Source organism: Cyprinus carpio, chromosome B13 (assembly GCF_018340385.1).
Source record: "Cyprinus carpio isolate SPL01 chromosome B13, ASM1834038v1, whole genome shotgun sequence".
NCBI classification, from domain to species: domain Eukaryota; kingdom Metazoa; phylum Chordata; class Actinopteri; order Cypriniformes; family Cyprinidae; genus Cyprinus; species Cyprinus carpio.
This window is the reverse complement of record NC_056609.1, coordinates 20,184,484-20,204,161: the sequence shown is the minus strand read 5'-3', so window position 1 is coordinate 20,204,161 and position 19,678 is coordinate 20,184,484. Positions and strand designations below refer to the sequence as shown.

At 35.1% G+C, this 19,678-nt stretch overlaps 1 protein-coding gene across 2 annotated transcripts in view; it reads right to left on the bottom strand.

Annotated features, from left to right (window-relative positions):
• Positions 1 to 17,329, bottom strand: part of spock2 (SPARC (osteonectin), cwcv and kazal like domains proteoglycan 2) — a 29,310-nt gene extending 11,981 nt beyond the window's left edge. The window contains exons 1-3 of one of the 2 annotated variants that reach the window (XM_042737172.1): positions 17,022 to 17,329; positions 5,570 to 5,578; positions 5,155 to 5,200 (exon numbers count right to left, since the gene is read on the bottom strand). In XM_042737172.1, the coding sequence (XP_042593106.1) occupies positions 5,155 to 5,200; positions 5,570 to 5,578; positions 17,022 to 17,210 (244 nt within the window). In that variant the 5' untranslated portion in view covers positions 17,211 to 17,329. The remainder of the gene's footprint in view (positions 1 to 5,154; positions 5,201 to 5,569; positions 5,579 to 17,021) is intronic. The other variant, XM_042737173.1, reaches the window with a different exon arrangement.
• Positions 17,330 to 19,678: the final 2,349 nt, after the last annotated feature.

Genomic DNA, 19,678 nt, shown 5'->3' with positions numbered 1-19,678 from the left:
AGTGTTATTTTAGTAAATGATACACTATTTAGTTATTACATTTTTTATTATAATTATTATATCTGTTAACATTTATTTTAAAGTAACAAATTTTTATGATTTTAATTTTAGTTAACAAAAACAAATTCTGACCTGAACTTAAATAAACAGCAGGAAAATTACGATATGTTTTTTTATGCATATTTTTTATATTTATATTTATTTTATTAATTTTTTTTTTTTATTAACTAAAAAATTTCATCATGAATCTTTAGGGAAACTCCTATTTACACCAAAAACAAAAATATCATAACAAAAACACCCTTTGATTCATATTTAAGAACATTAATGCAAAATACTAAAATTTAGCATTACACAAATTCAAAAGTGCCTGTCCATCAGCAATGCTCTCAATGCTACAGCATTAGAGAAGCTAAGAGACAAAAATTTTATTTTACTGTTTTTCAGTAAGCCATCATAATTACATCTTATACTTTATCTCACCATACTACAAATAATATTACAAAAATCTCATACTCCTTTGCACAAAAAACTATATCTCAAGACTGAAAGATTATTACAGTCTATACACAACGGCACAAGGTTGATCGGTAAACCTCACTTCATCACAACAGACTCAAGCAGATTAAAGAGAACACAAGAATAATGATGTTGCTATAGCAACAGTCCAACTCCAGAGTGAGGACTGATTAGCTGCTCATATAAGTAAAAAAAAAAAAAAAAATGAAACAAAGAATTCTCTCTCTCTAGATCTATCCATAATCATCACTCCTTTTAATATTAAATATATCTTACAAACAGTGGCCCTGTGAACTTGTCCCTATAAAATACATAAAAAAATGTCTCCATGTGTAAGCGATGCCAAGTCTGGCTTAGAGAGCTGAGGAATTTTGTACAGTCATCCTTTGTTTACACTCAGGGCAGCATTTAATGTTATCCTTACAATCAACGAGTAGAAGTAAGGAGCTACTGACTCTATCAAGCAAAGCCAGTGGCTGAGCTAATGCAGCTAATATACATCAGCAGCCAGACCCACTTAACGCTGAGAATATCAGATCAGCTCACTGAGAAAGGTTCACGGAGATAAGGACGCAATACATGCTGTGTGCACAGGAAAGAGAAAATACAATCACGCTGATTGAATAAAGACGTCTCCATTTGTTTTTAATGAACTGATGCTTTGTATCCTCTTGATTAATTATGGTACAGGTTGATTCAACAGACTGCTGAGATGTTCTTTTCACAGGTACACACTAGGGGTGGGTGATATGAGCTAAAATTCTTATCATGATATGTTACACTGTCCAGGCGATATCGATATTATATTGCGATATGGGGAAAAAAATTTGAACTAGAAAAAGTGAGGGATTGGACATAGACCTGAAAAGTCTTTTTTTATTGTGCTATTGTTTTTCTCAAAAAAACTGCAAATGTGCAACATGAGGTGTGTTTGAGTTGGCCAGTGGTTCCCAAACCTTTTCTGCCGGGCCCCCCTTTTGTGGAGAAAAATATTTTCAAGGACCCCCACCCCTCTTATGCTCACCAAGGCTACATTTATTTATTAAAAATACAGTAAACATTGTAATATTGTGAAATATTGTCTATTCTCAATTAGGAGTGTCAATGGTCCATTTGAGAGATAGGTGGCGGTAATGCACTTATAAGTCTGTGATCCGTCGTAAAGCAAGAAGAAGAAGAAGATGCCTCAGGTGCCTGCTGCTGTGAATGCGTGTTCACAAGAGTTCTAACAGTTCGGACATTGCATGAATCAGAGGTAAAAAAAAACGATATGAATACTGTTCAGTTTCTTGCACAGACTGATCGTTTTGTGTCTTTACACATCAATGTATCGTCACGAACCGCAGGGTTTAATTTGGATTTGTCTGTGCATGTTTTTTTTACTCTCATAGATTTTGTTACCATTGCCATGCATTATACAGCTGAGAGACTGCAACGGCTGAAGTTAAAAATCATAATTTGTGTTCTACTGAAGAAACAATGTCACCTACATCTTGGATGCCCTGGGGGTAAGCAGATAAACATCAAATTTTCATTTTTGGGTGAACTATCCCTTTAAGCAGGTACTGCGAGTCATGTTCAGCTAATTAAAATGTCAAATTAATATTTTGCGCTCAATTATTTTCTTATCAGGCAAGTATCCGCATGATAAGCAGGAAACTTATACAGTGTAGTCTTTATCACCCTGCAGAGGTTTATTTTGCAAAAAAAAATACAAATCTGCTGACTGTATCCCTCAGTTTGGGAAATACTGGAGCAGGCGATTTGTGCTCTATTATTTTGGTCTGTTACGATGCTCTAGTCTATGTGTTTGATTACTAATGCCTGTGTAGTATGTCGTTGCACACAGAGGACAAAAACATTCAGCCTCGACTCTTTATCGTCATTTGTGTTAAAATTTGCAAAGAGTAAAAAATTTTACAAAACTAAATAAACACACAATTTTAATTCATGAATATATAACAGTATCCACGGTATAGCAAAATCCATATCATGGAACAACATCATCTGGTAGTCACTTTGATACCGGTATAGCGCCCACCCCTAGTACACACCCAGGAATGTGAAAAAAATAACATTTGCTTGTGATAAATCTGTCCACATACTGGCAACCCTTGGTTGACCTATTAATACACATTCAACTTAAAGGGTGTGTGCAGCTCATATGAGATCATAACATCATATCTGACACGGGTGATTAGCCATAGATATGCAAGAATATGTGCTGCTCTGAAAGTTTTGCCTTCAGGACTCAGGATTAAAAAAAAGAAATACATGAACTACTGCTCAAAAAAAAAAAAAAAAATTACAGTATTTTTAATCAAATTAATGCAGCTTTGGTGAGCATAAGAGACTTCCTTCAAAAACATAAAAAAAAAACTTACTGACCCCAAACTGAATTAAAGTGGATGTGGGTGTATAATATGGAAACCTATTTCCACATTAGTAAATAAATAAACTTATTTACTTTATAGTATATGTATATATATATATATATATATATATATATATATATACTATATATATATATATATATATATATCTTATTTACTTTATAGTATATGTCCCTTTTTTGAAGCAAGGAGGTTTTTATATAAATGGTGTTTAGAGAAAAACTACTGTCACAACAGATACATCATAGATTTGTCCTGAAGTTGTGTGACAGCCGCTGTTTTGATAACTTGTAAAATGCAAATTTGTTCCTCATTAAAAAGGTAAGGACCAGTGCCACCTTCCAAGAAGACTGTAAATAAGGCTCTTTGGGAATTTCGGCTGCTTTGGTATCTGTTAGCTGTCTGACGCCTGAAAATCGAAACATGGCGAGCAGATGCTCTTGAAATTTCAGACTATAAATAAAGTCTTACAAGGCCAATTAAACACCAACATAAAGTAAATAACTGATACAATTTAACATTTCTTCTACACTGCAGATTTATCTAATTTAATTCCTATCATGCCACAACAAGGGTGTATTTTAACACTCTTAAAACTCGGCCAGAACAATCTCTTTAACATATTTCAAATAGATTTCTTTTTACTTTTGAAATTCCTTCTTTAGAATTACCTTATAAAGAAGACAAAATGCATTCAATGCGGTAAGACAACTAGGTTTTACTTAATATATTTTTAAAAATAAGTATGTGCATATATTTGTGTACACGTTTTTCAATTACAATTTCAATTTCTATCAAAGTGGTGCTCAAGTTAAAAGAAGTTCCACTTTAAAAACTTGTTTTAAGACCTTGCATTGATCCCCCCATTCCATTCCCCACGTCTTACGCTTTTTAGATCTAAAACGCCTTCTGTGTGAATGGCCTCTAAGAAGAGTTCATAAAAATGTATGTCGTGTTATTTTGAATACATTTTCAGTATTTATTTTTCACAGGTGTTTTACACGTATTTTAAACTACACATTGGGTTAAAAGAACCAGTAGGGTTAAACATAACGGAAAATGTCCTGGTAGAAAATTACAAGAACTTTTTCCATTTATGGATTTTTCTTTCTTATATTGTATGGTTTTAATACTTAAGTGTTCAAATTATTAATAGCACAAATACGAACTCTTAAATATCAAATTTATCATTATATGTTTGAAATCTTGCTCTCTAACAACTGCAACAAATGGATCTCATAGTAATTCCCTATTGTCACAGAGAATAAGTTCAAATAATGAGTTTCAAGTAAAAGATTTGTGGTGGGAGTAGTGACGGCTGAGCAAGAAGCTTTAGTGCCAGCTCAAAAAAAAAAAAAAAATGGACCATCGGGTTCGTGGACCTCTGTTCTTGGTCATATGAAGCTTAAGTGGATTTGTGCTTTGAAGGAACAAAGCCAGTGTCAGTAAGTGCTAAATCAAGCCTCCGGGGCTCTTACTGGGCCTTCAGTGGAACTAGCAACTATCCATTAATTACATCCTGAGATATTTGCTAATGGACTCCTCCATTCTGAGGACTTCACTTCAACTGAAAAATCAAGACATAATGTTCAAATGTGCCCGGGCAGTCTCTTTACTCTAGCAAAACGAGGAGATGATCTCATCTCTTGTGTAAGCAATTAGTGTTTGGCAGCCAACAAGAAAAGAAGGGCTGTCTGCTGTGACAAACATACGCAGACCATGGTCAAGCCTAACCGCACCACTGAATGATAATTACAGTGCTTGTTTTAAAACACTAAATATTACATTTCTGACTAAATTTTTAATTAGATTAGCTAATAAAGTTTGAAAAAAAAAATCTTCCACTGACTTGCTGAAAATGTTTAAATCTATTCAAATCACTGTAATATTTGCATACTGAGTACTACTCTTTCTTACATCTATTTGCATACTGAACTCTGATTGGTCCTTACTTCCTTGAATACATTACACTGCAACTGTGTTGACTCTTGTGTGCAACTGACAGAAAAAAAAATGCATGTTGAGTATCATGATAACTGAAGACTTCATTTACACAGACGAAAAACCTAAACTGGGACTAATTAGTCTGAACATTTAACCTAATGTAAAACCCAGCTCCATTTGAAAATAAACTAGGTCATTGTTCAGCACATCATGCAATTTGGGCCCTTAAATAGAATAGATAAAAGATCACTCCATTAAATGTAATGTGATAGTATTACCAATATTAAAGATGACTTACTTTCATTCGAGCCTTGACTTTCATCCCATGATCTGATGTAATCGTCCTGACAAAAACAAAGAAGTGAAACAGTCAAATGTGCTGCACAGAATAAATGTTAAGAATTTAGTCAAGATTATTACATCTATCACTGTGCATCTATCATTAACCGAACTAAAAAATACAATACTAAGATACTTTAATTGTGAAAAGCAGTGGGAAAGCACTAATGGAAAAAGGAGGGATGGAACTTAAGAAAAATTCGGAGAGGCAAACAAGACAAAAAAGGTAAACGCTTAAATTAAATGTCAAATGAAGATGCATGAGCAACTTAGAGTGCATAAAAAATGGGTTACAGCTTTTATAGCGAATATTAGATCAAGCATTTTAAAAGAGACATCAAACACAAGCAAAGTCATGATACAGCACTACTGACCTCCACTTCCTGGTGAAATGTGAGAAGGATGAATCAAAGACAAAAGAGAAGGAGACAGTTAGAGGAGAGCGATGCATCTCTGAGGAGCAACTATCAAGAAAACTGATAAAAAAAACATCTATATGCCTCCTGGGTAAAACTTTGAATATATCCTTGATATTCCCTCAAGTGTCCTTATAAAAGAGAAAGTGCTTTAAGATAATTATACACTTGGTGCTCATAACACTTAAAAATATTTCAGCACTCTGACTAATAATAATAATAACAACCTTTTTTGTAAAGTTCACAAGCTTATTAGTGTCACCAGCAGTCACTGATCTTTTCAGTTGTAGGTGTAAACATTAGGTGAAATTGCTTATTGACTGAATTTGGCTTTGTCAGCTACAACAGTGCTATAAATTATTATTTTTCTGCAGCAAATGTTTAAATCACAAGTCAAGTGGCAATACATATGCTTTATCACTCCTGAAATGTAGACCATTATCATGTACACTTCATGAATATAAACCAACCACTTTTGTGGGTCTTGATGAGATACATTACAGCTAAATCTATTGAAGACCTGACTTAAAATGAAAAACCTGCTAAAAAACTATTATTTTACTATATGAATATGTGCTCCTGATATGATATAACCTTGTCAAAACAAATGAAAGACCAGTGGCTCAAAATTCAGTGCCGCATTGCTTAACTGCAACAATCCCTTGTGCTGGACAACCTTGTTACTGATTTCCTGAAACCTGCATTATTTAAGTCAGTTTTTGCTGTCTTGGCAAAGTAGATACTGTGTGGTGTACTGAGACATTAGATGTCTATATCAATAAACATCGAATGGACAGAGTGGTGAAACCTCTTGAATATATTTTTTATCTTTAGTTTATGCAAAAGTGTGGCAGCCACTCATGCAAACAGAGCCTTAAATTCTTTCGATATGCACTTTTATTAGGAAGAGTATTGTAGTGTTCTCAGTAAGCATGAAGTATGTGGAAAATATTGTCACATCAATGTGTTCCCCCTCGCTGAGATGCAAGAATGAGTCAGACTAGAGAAATATTGCCACAACATATCAGCATCTTCTAATTTTATATGACCATCATCACAACACATCATCATCAAGATTTCTTAAAAGCTTAAAAAGCTTAAGATTTCTTCAAGCTTAATAGAGAGCAAGCCACATTTCAGCAGCACTGGTTCCAGAAGTATTTTCCCATAGGGATTTTTATTTAAAAAATCCTTTATTTAAGAGTTATAAACCATAAATCAAATCAGTAAGCTATAAACTTTACAAATTTTAATTTGAAGCAAACTACCCTAGTGAAAAATAAATGCCAAGTTCTGTCATGAAACTCTAGATGGTGCAGGCTGACAGGTAGTTAATGTAAACTGATATTTGCAGTGATAAACAACTTCTGGTTCAGCCAATGAGCTCACTGCCTCTGAAACCCTCCACCTTCCCTAGCTCCACCTGTATAGACCTGCTACGGGTTATTATGCTATTTGTGCAGCAGCAGTATGCCTTAAATACTCACAACACCTATCGTTCCTGTACTAGCAATAATCAATAAGCAATAATCTACAACAACAGCAATAACCAACAGCAGCAGCAATTAAGCAGCAGCAGTGTAGCAGATCTATTTCACCAAGACCAAATCCATTACCATGCTAAAATCTACCGAGAGTTGTCATGATACAAATTTGCTAAAATGGATTTAAAATACATTTATTTCATGCTAAGTATACTACAAATACATTTACATATTTATGTGCTTAGTAGTGTTGATGTCCAAATAAAAATATACTGAAGTATATTTGATTATGCTAAAGTGGAACTATTGCAAGTGTACTTTTTGGTGCACTTTAAATATCTTGCATTTAAAGAGCAATATTATTCAAAGATCAAACAATCCTCATCAGTATTGACATTAAAACACATTTTAGGCTTAATGTTCAGAAATGTGCATTGTGCACAAGTAGTAACCCAAATAATGGTTCATTATAATTTTTATGTCAGTAAGTAAGTGCGGAATCCCGACAATTTGTTGTATTTTAGAGCATAGAGACATTTCAGAGCCAGCAGCACTTGAAAACACAGTCTAGGAAGCAGTCATCTACAGTTGAGCGTCTCCTGTATCCGGAGTCAGCTCATCTTTGGCCTGCCTTGATTGAAGGCTGCCAGGACTATCCCTCAGTGGACACTGGTCTCATCAAAAACACCACAGAACACATCAACCCCTCCTGTGCTGACTGACAGCTCTTTTATCCCTCGTATCTCTGCAATGTAATCGGGCATGTTTGAACATGCACTCTGTAAATTCAGCTTTGATTTGGAGGCCCTGAAAACACCTGTGTATGTTCATATGACATATGAGCATTTGACTGACACCTGAGAAGAAGATGAAAAGTGATATACACACACATATGTGTGCGTGTGTGTTCAAGCAGCCTTTGGTGGGTGAACTGGATCTGTCTTTTTCACTCAAACTTGACAGTTACATCACAATGCAGAGAAAAAATGCAGGAAATTACCATTGTGCTCCTGTGTTGCTGCTGCTATGAAAACATCTGTGACAGTGACACAGCACAAAGACATAAGGGAACTAAAATCACTCAAATTTGGGTTTATTGATAGTGATAGTTTCAAAACTGTCAGATGACGGAAGAAGTTCATTTAAATGTACGAATCTCACCAACTATGGCAATCAGAAAAAATATAACATGCATTTACCATTAAATTTACAGGTTTCATGTAATGTCATATCCTTCCACTTGGAAGGCATTCTTCTGCTGCCTGCCAGCCAGTTGTTTTTTACTAGGCAATTGTTCTAAGACAGTGATATTAAATGACAAATTCAGTATACAACTAATTGATGATGCACTTACACTTATGCTTATTAATGTACATGCAAGCAGATGAGCGCAAAATATGATTGTATTGCACAAAGTTTCACATTAAGCACTTTCCCAAAGAAAACCAATATAAAGAAACTGCCTAAGCATTTTGGTGCATTGCATTCATATTATTGGCTCATCTGATTGACTGTATATAGTATGCATTATCGATGAATTGTATTTTTTAACTTTTGATATCTCTGTCTTACTACATTAAACCACATTAAGCATTTTCCACATTAAGAATTTCTGAATAATATCCAAATGATGAAAAATTACTCTCATGATCTGATTCTTAAGTCAATCACAAAAGATTCAGCCTTGAACCTGCTGTTAAATTTCAATCAGATTCACTCAGAAAGTGAAAGTGAATCAGTTCACAACCCTTACTGAACTGTGAGTAATTTTTGGATTTGTTGGTTTCTAAAAAAATCAATCAGAACCATGATGTGTGACCGTGAGGTTTGTGAGACATGCATCAGTCTATTTACTGTGTGTATAACACACTATTCACTGTGTGTTAATATATGACAATGTGTAAACAAGGATATACACTGCAGAGTTCTTTTGCAAACATGAGTGTAATAATAGTATTCTAAAAATATACATTAACATTTTTCCCAAACAGGCACAGATGTTCTTACAAAACAGTGATATATATTTTATGGCACACATACAATCAGGATCACGGGAAGAAGAGCATTTCAGCACACAGCAGAGTTGTTAAAGGCTAAAGTAAAAAGTTCTGCAGTTAATCAGCTGATGCAATACTGAACAATAGTGTTCACCATGCAATTCTGTCATAAGTCAAAAAAGTAATTTTACTCAAAATATTTCATTTTAGGAGCCAGCCCTTGTCACTTTTTTGTCTGACACACTGCTTTCAGCTTATGTCCTCCTACTTTGTTGTCTCTTTAATTTCATGTCATGCCTTGTAACCTTGAGGGGATTCAAGTTTGGCTGTGACTATTTCACATTTTTTGTTTCCACGCATTTTAGAGATTCGCTCTGACAAGTTTTGCATGCTCAGAATTACTTCTTGTTGGAGGCGCACAGTGAGCCAGTCTTCCATAATTGATTAAAGCCGGATGGACCCTGGTGGTAATGACCTCACAATGGCCTCACACCTACGCATTCATCACTCCACTGTGTTGCCGGCAATCATACAGGCTCCTCGCAGTTCATAAACCCCCCCAGGCAGTGCATGATGCTGAGGACCCACATATCCATTCTCCCTTTGACTCTGTATCTAATCGGCCGTGTTCCACAAGCCAAGAAATCAAGAGGAAAAACAGATACTGTATTATATATATATTATATATATTGGAAGCTTCCCAACTATGTTTTCACTGTCACACCACGGCTATAGCTGACAGGCAAGCACAAGCCTCCCACTTGATTTATGCATTGGGCCTTTCCGACTGGGCTTTTCAGATTAACCGCACATGGGCACATCAAAAGTGCTGCTAACAGCCCACTCTCTTGACTGTGAACATATCCTGGCTTTCCTCATGTAAAAAAAAAAAAAGAACTCTGGCCTACCATTCTGTTTTTGTAGAGCCAAGAGCGGCAGGCAGCTCCTCCAGGACAGAAATCCAAAGAGAGTGCTGACTTCTCGGTGAGAATGCCCTGAGAGCATTTGTCACTGACTCATGCCTTTAAGTGAAAGCATATAACTGAGGGTGAAAGCCTTGTGGTGACTTTTAGTATTATTTCTTAGAGACATAAGATGTTACTGTGTGCACTTTGATGCATGAGAAATTTTACAAATTGAGATTGCTTGACTTGAAGCCTGACTCACTGTAAACAAATGAAGTGATCCATCTACCACAGATGCCTAGCAGATACACAGCACTGTAATGTGCTATAATGGACAACACACAGATGGACAATGAGATCACATTGAAATATTAACAATTTCAGCAACTGACACATGACTTATAATGATAAATCATAGTTTGCCAACTTGAGCCCCAGGTTTTAACAAAATTAAGTGCTCAAGTGTTTTACAACAGTTTAATAAATAAAACTTTAATATCGCATAAAGGCATGTTCCCAAGAAAAATGGTAACTATAAAGACAACTTCAACTATATTGGCATCCCCGTCAATGGACGATAACATTCTGTTTATTACGCGAGATGCAGTTATTTCATCTGACACTTTAAATACTCAAGCTCTTTAAAATTGGGAAGATTCTGATTGGCTGTCAATGTTTTTATAGTTCATTAGCTGGAAAAAAAAAATCCTTCTGAAAGTTATTCTAACTGTATCGTTCCTCTGTGCTGGTATTGTGTTTACTGTGTTATGGACTCTCCTATTCTTATAGAATTAGAACAATTATCAAAAAACATCATATTTATAGTTATCATCCTTAGTGTGCCAAGCCGTTTTAGACACAGCTACAAATAAAGCCACAGAGTAATTACCTGTTGTAGTGTTATAACACCGTAGTGTTATTTCTCCAGAATAAATCAGTATGTTTGAACAAATCAGATGAGTGAATGATTTATTGAAGATGGTCACTTCCCTAGTAAAAAATAAATAGACTAATGTATATGAAATACATTTATTGCATGCTAAATACACTATAAATACATTTGCATATTTATGTACTTAATAAAAATACCTTGCTTTTGGTATACTAGACTGGTATACTTATTTTTTTTACTTAATGCACTTTAATTGTGTGGACGTAGTGCTGAAGTCCAACTAAAGATATACTAAAGTATATTTCATTGAGCTAAAGTGTAACTATTGCAAGTATACACTTTTAAATATCTTACATTTAAAGATGCAAGATTCAATAAAGTTGAATAATATTTTTTTACATCAGTAAAACTTGAGTGATATGTCAGTAAATATGTTAATAGATTTGAACTATACTTGTGAAATAAAATATATTTTAAATATATTACTTTTTTACTAGGGTTGTTTCAATCCAAAATTAATCCAACCGGAACTAAAAGTCGGTCACTGTTGCTCCATGGTATTTAAAAAACTTTCCAACCAACCCGAAACACCAACACTGAACCAACCAATGGCATGAGTTTGGGGTGTGATTATATGGTAGTCAGACCAATAGCAGATTACAAGTTAGCTGTGCAGAAATTATATAAAAACATAAACATTATATTTTTCTTAATGGGATTTGGAGCATTAAATTGTTTCAAACACACCCAGAAAAGGTTCAATATTCTGACCTCTTCAGTGTCAATGACACTCCCACCGACTCTAAGGGACCAACTGACAGCTCTGAAAGTGAGAGAGAACAATGCAGCACAGGCAAGTGCAGCCTTTAAATGGGCCAATCTGACACTAGAAGCAGTCAATAAGGCATTCTCTGCTTGTGAAGGAAAGAAGTGAGGGAATCAAATCAAAAAAGAAAATGAGGGGGGTGACAGGCTTGACAGTTCTTGCCCTACTGCACATCTATTGAGCTCTTTAGGCTTAATCCAGCCTCATTAACGCTGGAGGCAAAATGCACTTTAATTGGGATTAGTACAAGTCACTTAAATTGGACATTTTCAATAAAGCATGTCTTTGATAAAAAGTAAATTGAGAATAAATGCCACCTTCATCAAGGATGAGCAGCCTTGGGGGTGAAAATAACACTGTCATGCTTGTATTTGTAATTGGATGCCCAGAACAAGAGCCTTTTTATTTGGCAGTTTTGGTAGGTCAGCTTGATCTTCAGAGAACACAGTGTTTGGTACCCAGCCTCCCAGGGGCAGCAGGAAACAAGTCAACAGAGTGACAGAAAAGTAAGTATTGCACATATTGGAAAAGGAAGGACATGTTAAAAGAGTTGTAAAACCAATTTCATGTCTGGAACTGGACCAAAGCCTCCAAAAATTAGCCTGGGTATGCCACGCACTGCACCTGCACTCTCCAGATAAAAAGTCCAATTCAGCAAGAAAGGCCCAGACCCCAGGAGCAGAATGATGAAAGGCCAGTTTCTCTCCACTCAATTAAAGCCCACCTACACTCCTGGTCTATAGCCAAGACGTGGTGCTGCAATGCCCTCACTCGCTTTTGTCAAACAGCCATCCTACCACACTCAATTTCCCCTGCCCCGCAGGCCTGCGACCTCCTTCTCTGGACAATCCGGCCTGTTGAGTCTCTCAAATGGGGCTGAGAGTGACAAACAGATGTGCATAAACATGCATCAACTGTGTTCCAAAAAAAAAAAAAAACATAATGTTTTGCATTTGAGTGCACTGAATGCTGATGGCTGAGATCTTAATGGGGTATTTTGGTGTATCATCTTAAACCACATTATCCGTAATTATAGACCATATGCTATGCTGCTCTGGCAGTTGCGAGGGCATTCCCACCTCCACAAGCATGCGACTGGAATCATGATGGACTGAGGCTGTGACGGGGCCAGCGCTGAGGTTCTCTGCAGTAGGTCTGCACATCCAGTTGGCTTGTCGGTTGAGATCACTCACTTCTTTTGACAGCCAAATATTGATGCATTTGCATACCACCAAGTTATTTTAAACTACATTCATCAGTGACAACACATACTTGCTTAGCTGTGCCAAACAAAGCCCTCAACAGAGTTCTGTCCAAAAAAGAGACTGATGCATTCAATATTTAAGCCACAGTGAAAATTTCATAAATTAAGAAAAAGACACATCTAAAGCAATCACAAAGAACAGGCTTCCACCACCCACCCTGAAAAACAAAATGTGCATTTTAAATGAATTGCCAATGAATGGTTAAATGGAAGACCATTTTCAGTGTAGGCTTGAAACATTTTTACCTCATTAAAAATGTAGTGGAGGAATAACAGGTGCAAGTGTTTCAGAGCTAAGGGAAAGCACTGATTTTTAATGAGCTTCTTCTACAAATGGTGGGGGTGGGGGTGGGGGTGGGGGGGGGTTGCCAGCCACCGGAGAATTGGCCAGAGCTGCTGGTTGTTTACTTTCAGGAGCATAGATAATGGATTCACTCCTGGTTTCTCTCTTTAACAGCCGCGTAAGGTGTGGGGTGAAATTGGACTGAGTCGTTTACCCTCAGCATCTCTATAAGCATTTACAGTTAATGAACACGAACATATCACCCAGGATGTTTAATAGGAAAAAATTCCAAGCCAGCAAATGTACACTAAATTGATCCATTTCATCTTTTTTTTTTACTCCCTTGAATTATATCTATCATATCTCGTAGACTATAATGTTGGACAAAATCTGATATATAGCTCACTTCAAAATTAATGTTGCAAAGGCAATTGTGAATATAATTGTGTCCAAAGGGGATTTGTCATTTTAAACGACCCAGTCTATTACATTTTTGCAGTATATTTGGTCTTAAATACTGACCATGAAATAAGATTTAATTTTCCACTTGTATGGAAATAGATAAGCGAGTGTGCCAAAAATGGTTCTGATTCAGTCGGTTGTTCAGAATGTAATGCAATATAATCTAATGCAGTCAGGGGGATTTAAAAATAAATAAATAATCAAAACTCAATGTAAATAGAACAAATTTTACACTTTGGAAGTCTCAAAACATTTTAAGCATTATAAAATCAATCAACCAAAACTTTTATTTAGAATGACTTTTATATGGACCTCACTTAATATGTTAAAATAAGACTTTGACATGCTTCACTAAGATTCATGGGACCAAATTATGATGTGCTGTGTAGCTTTGACATGCCCTGACTCTTCTCCAAAGGGAGGACGTTTTCATGTCTCAACTTTAAAGAAGTCTATTTTAAAATGTATTTAATCTGTAAGAAGGGTAGACAGACTAACTGAAAGATCTTTGTGTCAACTTTCCATTTTTAGGTATCATATCTCATATGATATCATGGATTTGACAAAACAAGGTAATAAAATCTATCCGCATACCATAACAGGACCCTTGGATTACAGAAGGCCTGACAGCAGGTTGGTAGTTCACATATATTTTTTGAAACATTTAGGCTGCTGTGATATTTCAAGCAATCATAAAATATATTTTATATATCTATATATATATATATATATATATATATATATATATATATATATATATATATATATATATATTAGTCAAACAATTTTAGCACTATATATATATATTATATATATATATATATATTAGTGCTGTCAAAAAGTTTTTGTTTGCATAATTTATGTGTGTGTATATTTATTATTAATCTATAAATACACACATACAATATATTTTTTGAAAATATTTACATGGGTTTACATGGAAATATTTATATTTACATAATATAATTTATATTATACATAAATACATTTAATATATAAACATAACGCATTTCTCTTAATTATATACATGCATGTGTGTGTATTTATATATACATAATAAATATACACAGTACACACATATATATCCATTTATAATTAAATAAAAAGTAATCAGAGCGAGGACACCTCCCAAGAGTTCTCAAATAAACTTCAACATCCCATTACAATGATCTCATGCTGTATCTAAAAAATGAAGATGTTATAATCAACCAAGGATGAAATACACAATGAATATGAAATATTAATGTCAAATTACACGCATCTATATATGCATCAGCATGTGCTCATGAGCCTTTCATGTTCTGCTGCTTTCATCAGTGTTCGTTTGAGTTATATCATAATTCTGCTCTGAGAACCTCAGAGGACTTTAAAAGCCAGCATCAATTTGGATTATTTGCCTTTGTCACAAGCAACACTTTAAAGATGAAATAAGCTGTGTTCAGAGACAGATTAAATTTCAGAGTCTACATCAGTTCCATCTCTGTCTCTGATCAACGATAACAGGTGATTGTTAAAAAGGTACTGAACTGTGTCAGAGGGCCTGTTGATGTATCAGAATCCTTGCAATCTCAGAATAATATACATTTATAAGCATGGTTTACCATGATATGAAACCACAAATAAATGCATTTTAATATTGATTCTTTGTGTTGAGACAGTCTGTGTAACACATTAAAATCAATATCTAATTACAATGCAAATTATGTTAATCCATGAAGTGTGTGTGGTTGGGCATATATCAAGGTGAGAAGACATTACTCATTTGGCAGTCAAATTAAATATTTTAAGGCAGTCAGCTATAATTAAATTCTAGCATTATATTAGTTTTGCTGGGAGACAAGTTTACTTTTGTGTCATATATTCTTATTCAAGGGGTCCTGACATATCCTGCAAAGAAAGAAAAAATCTAAAAAATACCGTTTTGCATTAATCATTCACAATTAGGATCTTCCCATCTGTGCAATGACATGACAACCCAAACAAAACAGCAGACAGCATGTCATGGGCCAGTGCTATTCAGTGCTACTGAAGTGTGTCACCTCAAGTACAGTTCAAGAAACAGCAGCAAAAGACCAACCTGCATTCTAATTAGATGGTTGAGTCAGAGACAGTGAAAGGGCTGAGACTTGTTTTCTCAAAGCTGTTTTGGTTTTCAGTGTTGGACAATCATCACTCCTCTGCTATTCATATGTTTGAGATGGTGTGATCAATAGCCATTGATTGGAGAATATAAAGTCTGCTGCAGGGCCTAGTTTGAATGTAAGGCACTGATGTAGAAATGCTGTGTCCATCTATTTATAATCCCAGTCTAATTCGCACTTAATCTTTTCATTCCCACATTTTGATAAATTCCGGGTTCTCGTAGATGTGTTTTTCCACCGTAATCATTTAAGGAGTTATACACTTAATCCAGTTCTAGAAGGGTAAAAATAGCTACCGGCCAAACACTGGTGGAGATAAATCACAGTTTCTATTGGACGGTTTAATGTTTCATTTGGAGCAGCAAAACTCAACAGAAAACAACTGAGGACAGTAGGTCACCTGCAAACCATAAATAAACACAAAGTCTTAATATTAATCATCACCATACGTAATTTTGATTGTGTTGCATATTCGTTGATTTTTGACTAATAAAGGATGTTTTTCCTTACAATGTCTTGGATGATTTTATAAAGAAATACTATTGAATAAAGGATCAAATAACATACCTGTACAAGGAGACATGCTACAACATGACCTTTGAGAGATAAATCAATCCATAAATCTCCCTCTGAATACATGTGAAGTTCTAATCAATTATTAAAGTTGCCTATTATTACATCACATCAACCAGCTGGGCAATGACACTCTAATGCAATCTGCTTTATTCTGTAATCAAACCTATTGTCAATTAAACAAACAACAACAGATGGTACATTGTTACCAAGTAGGCTATATTTAGGGGCTAACTGAAGATCTGAGCATTTTACCTTTGCAAGATACATTTAAAGATACAAAAAGATTTGTCTAAAGTCTTTTATAGATAATTGTATATATTTAAAACCTTTTAGTACATGTGCTGCATGAACTCAACAGTTCAAGCTATTATCACAACAGCTATTTATTATCTTAAGTGCAACTGCTTTGAAAAGGAAGATTGATTTCTAAGGGAATGCTGAAGGACTAATGGTGTCTTAGGAATAAGACTGTCCAGCAATACCATTCTTAACACTTCCTAACAATCGGTATTGATACGAGCTAAAGCAGAGAGAGTCAGTTAGCCTAATGTCATCATTCATCGCCTCAAAGATAACTCACATCTCTGAAGCGGTTCCAGTGCTTGATCTTGCGACTGTACTGTGAAATGGTGGACAGCCACTGTTCATCTTCCATGAAATTCCCCGTTTTCTCCGCTTCTTTCCCGCTCTTAACGTCCACCTGCACGGAAAACCGTACGAGCATCAGCAACGGGACGAGAAGACATCCCAGATCATTCATCCACACCATTATTCCGCTTGTCTGATGTCTCGATTCCTCTGCTTTAACGGGCGAGAGACGGATGCTGAGACTACAGCGAAGTGTGACCTGATTACAGGATGCGTCTTCCCTCTATAGAGAGAGAGAGAGAGAGAGAGAGAGAGAGAGAGAGAGACTGCTCTATAGCTCGTCAGTAAACGCGCGCTCGGAATTTCATTAAATTCTGCTGTCATCATAGCTATTATAGGATCATTCGAGATGTCAGTTAGCCCATCACCCCTTAAAACAGAAAATAACCATTGGAAAATAAACATGTTCCACACTTTTGCCTGCCATGCGTCTTTAAAACAAAAGTATTTTCACTTTAGACCGCAGGATGATCACTCGAATGGTCTTAAAAAAAATGTACCATTTCATTTGATTTTCTTGTTTTTAAATGTATGCATAATAATAACGTTTTTATTGGATTTTACAGGTATCCCTATACGTTTCGACACTACTGTTTTGTAAAATATTAATAAAAACATTCATAAAATGATTAAAAAAAAAAACAAATATTATAGTAATCTTTCTGTAGTTTATATGTTCAATTTATATCAGATACTGAGACCTAAATAATTGAGGTGAATCTAAATATCTTAATTTATTTACAATTGGAGAAAAATTAACAGATGTGGGGATCTTTATGCAGGTTACATCAATACTCTAGTAGGAGGACAACAGAGACTATCATTATAAGTGTTTTATTGCTCATTCAAAACACTGAAATGAAACAAGGGACTGTCCTTGTGGGTCACTGGACCATTCACTCAACCTATTTGCTGAAAAAAACTGCTACCCCTTTTTAAGGAAACAAGTGACTGGCTGTATTCAACTCATTTCCCTTTTTCTACAATACTTTATTGCAGGAATTGTAGTAGCCAATGTCTTTATGAGTTAATCATTGAATCACTCACTCAACCAATTTACTCAGAAATTAATTAATTCGAATTAGTAAATATTTTGTACATAAATACCTAAACTGCATTTTCCCCAGTGACAAGTGATAACTAGCCACCACTAAAATGTTTTTTTCTTTCTTTAAGCAGGCATGACATACTACCTTAAATATTGTAAGTCAACATTTTATGTAACCTTTATATGTTGATTTACATATTTACACACATATTTAGATTCACACACTTCATACTTCCTGTTTATTGAAATTTGCTTTAAATAGACTGAGCTATTATAGCTTGTTTTGTTGTAGTACCCATAAATCAGTAGATAAAAATGTTTGTCATTTTGTTGCAAATTGCCCTGTAGTATTAACCTATTTGTAAAGAGCTGTGCAGGTTTCACTTGAACAATGGGTATAAAATGGTTGGCTACACCTTTCATTCGCAGCAGGCCTTCAGTTTCATTAGATGTTTTGTGTGCACAAGGGAAAATCTTATTATTTCATTGCTAATGGCAAGATATTAAGTAATATAATCTGTTTCCCAAATGCAACCAGTTCATATTAATGAGGAGCCTAAATAGGTGTTTGGATTGAAACCATTTATGAGTGTAATATTTAATACAGCTTAGGTTTGATAAGGTGTGTTATTATGGACCGAAACAAGCAGGCAAATACCAAGTTTTATTTCAGCGAAACTTAAAGTGCTCAGATAGAAACATGCACCCTGATACTGACACCAAAACGATGTGACATACAAAGCACTGACTGACAGGACAATTGACAGAACACACATGACATCGTTTAGCTGTGTGTGAATATGTCAGGATATAGTGAAACTCAATCCTGAAAGCCCCACAGGTGGTTTCAAGTGGTCATTTTTGACCATGGCTAGTTGTCACTTGCTGTAGTTTCATACATACATATATGTATGAATATGTGTGACACCTGATTCATATGAAAGAAGATAAGCTGCAGGCAAGCAATGCAAACCTCAACATACTTGACATAGAACATACATCTCTCTCTATTAAAGACAGGGTTTTGACAAGCTTTTTTGTATACATATTTGTCAAAGTTGTGTAAATAAAAACACAAATTTCCAATTATAAATATATTTATATATATATATATATAGTAAACACATAAATATCAGAATAGAACACTGACATTCATGCATTTGGCAGACAATTGTAGGCCTATGCAAAGTAACTTTGTGCCGTTGTGCAAATTCATGCAAATTCAACAAAAGTTGTTTATTTTTCATGAAAGGCCTCTTTAATAGTTTTGAAGTTTTTTTTCATGATAGATAGATAGATAGATAGATAGATAGATAGAGAGAGAGAGAGAGAGAGAGAGAGAGAGAGAGAGGTTCAACATGGCATCTATGCCGACTAAGGTCTATAGAAGTATATTTTATCTGTTTCCTGGAAATCAAACCCAAGGTCTTGTTATTGCAAGAACCATGCACTGTTTGAGCTAGATAGGAAATAACATAAGAGACATATTGACTCTATATTACTCATTTTCCTCTCACAAGTACTAAGAAAGAAACATCAAT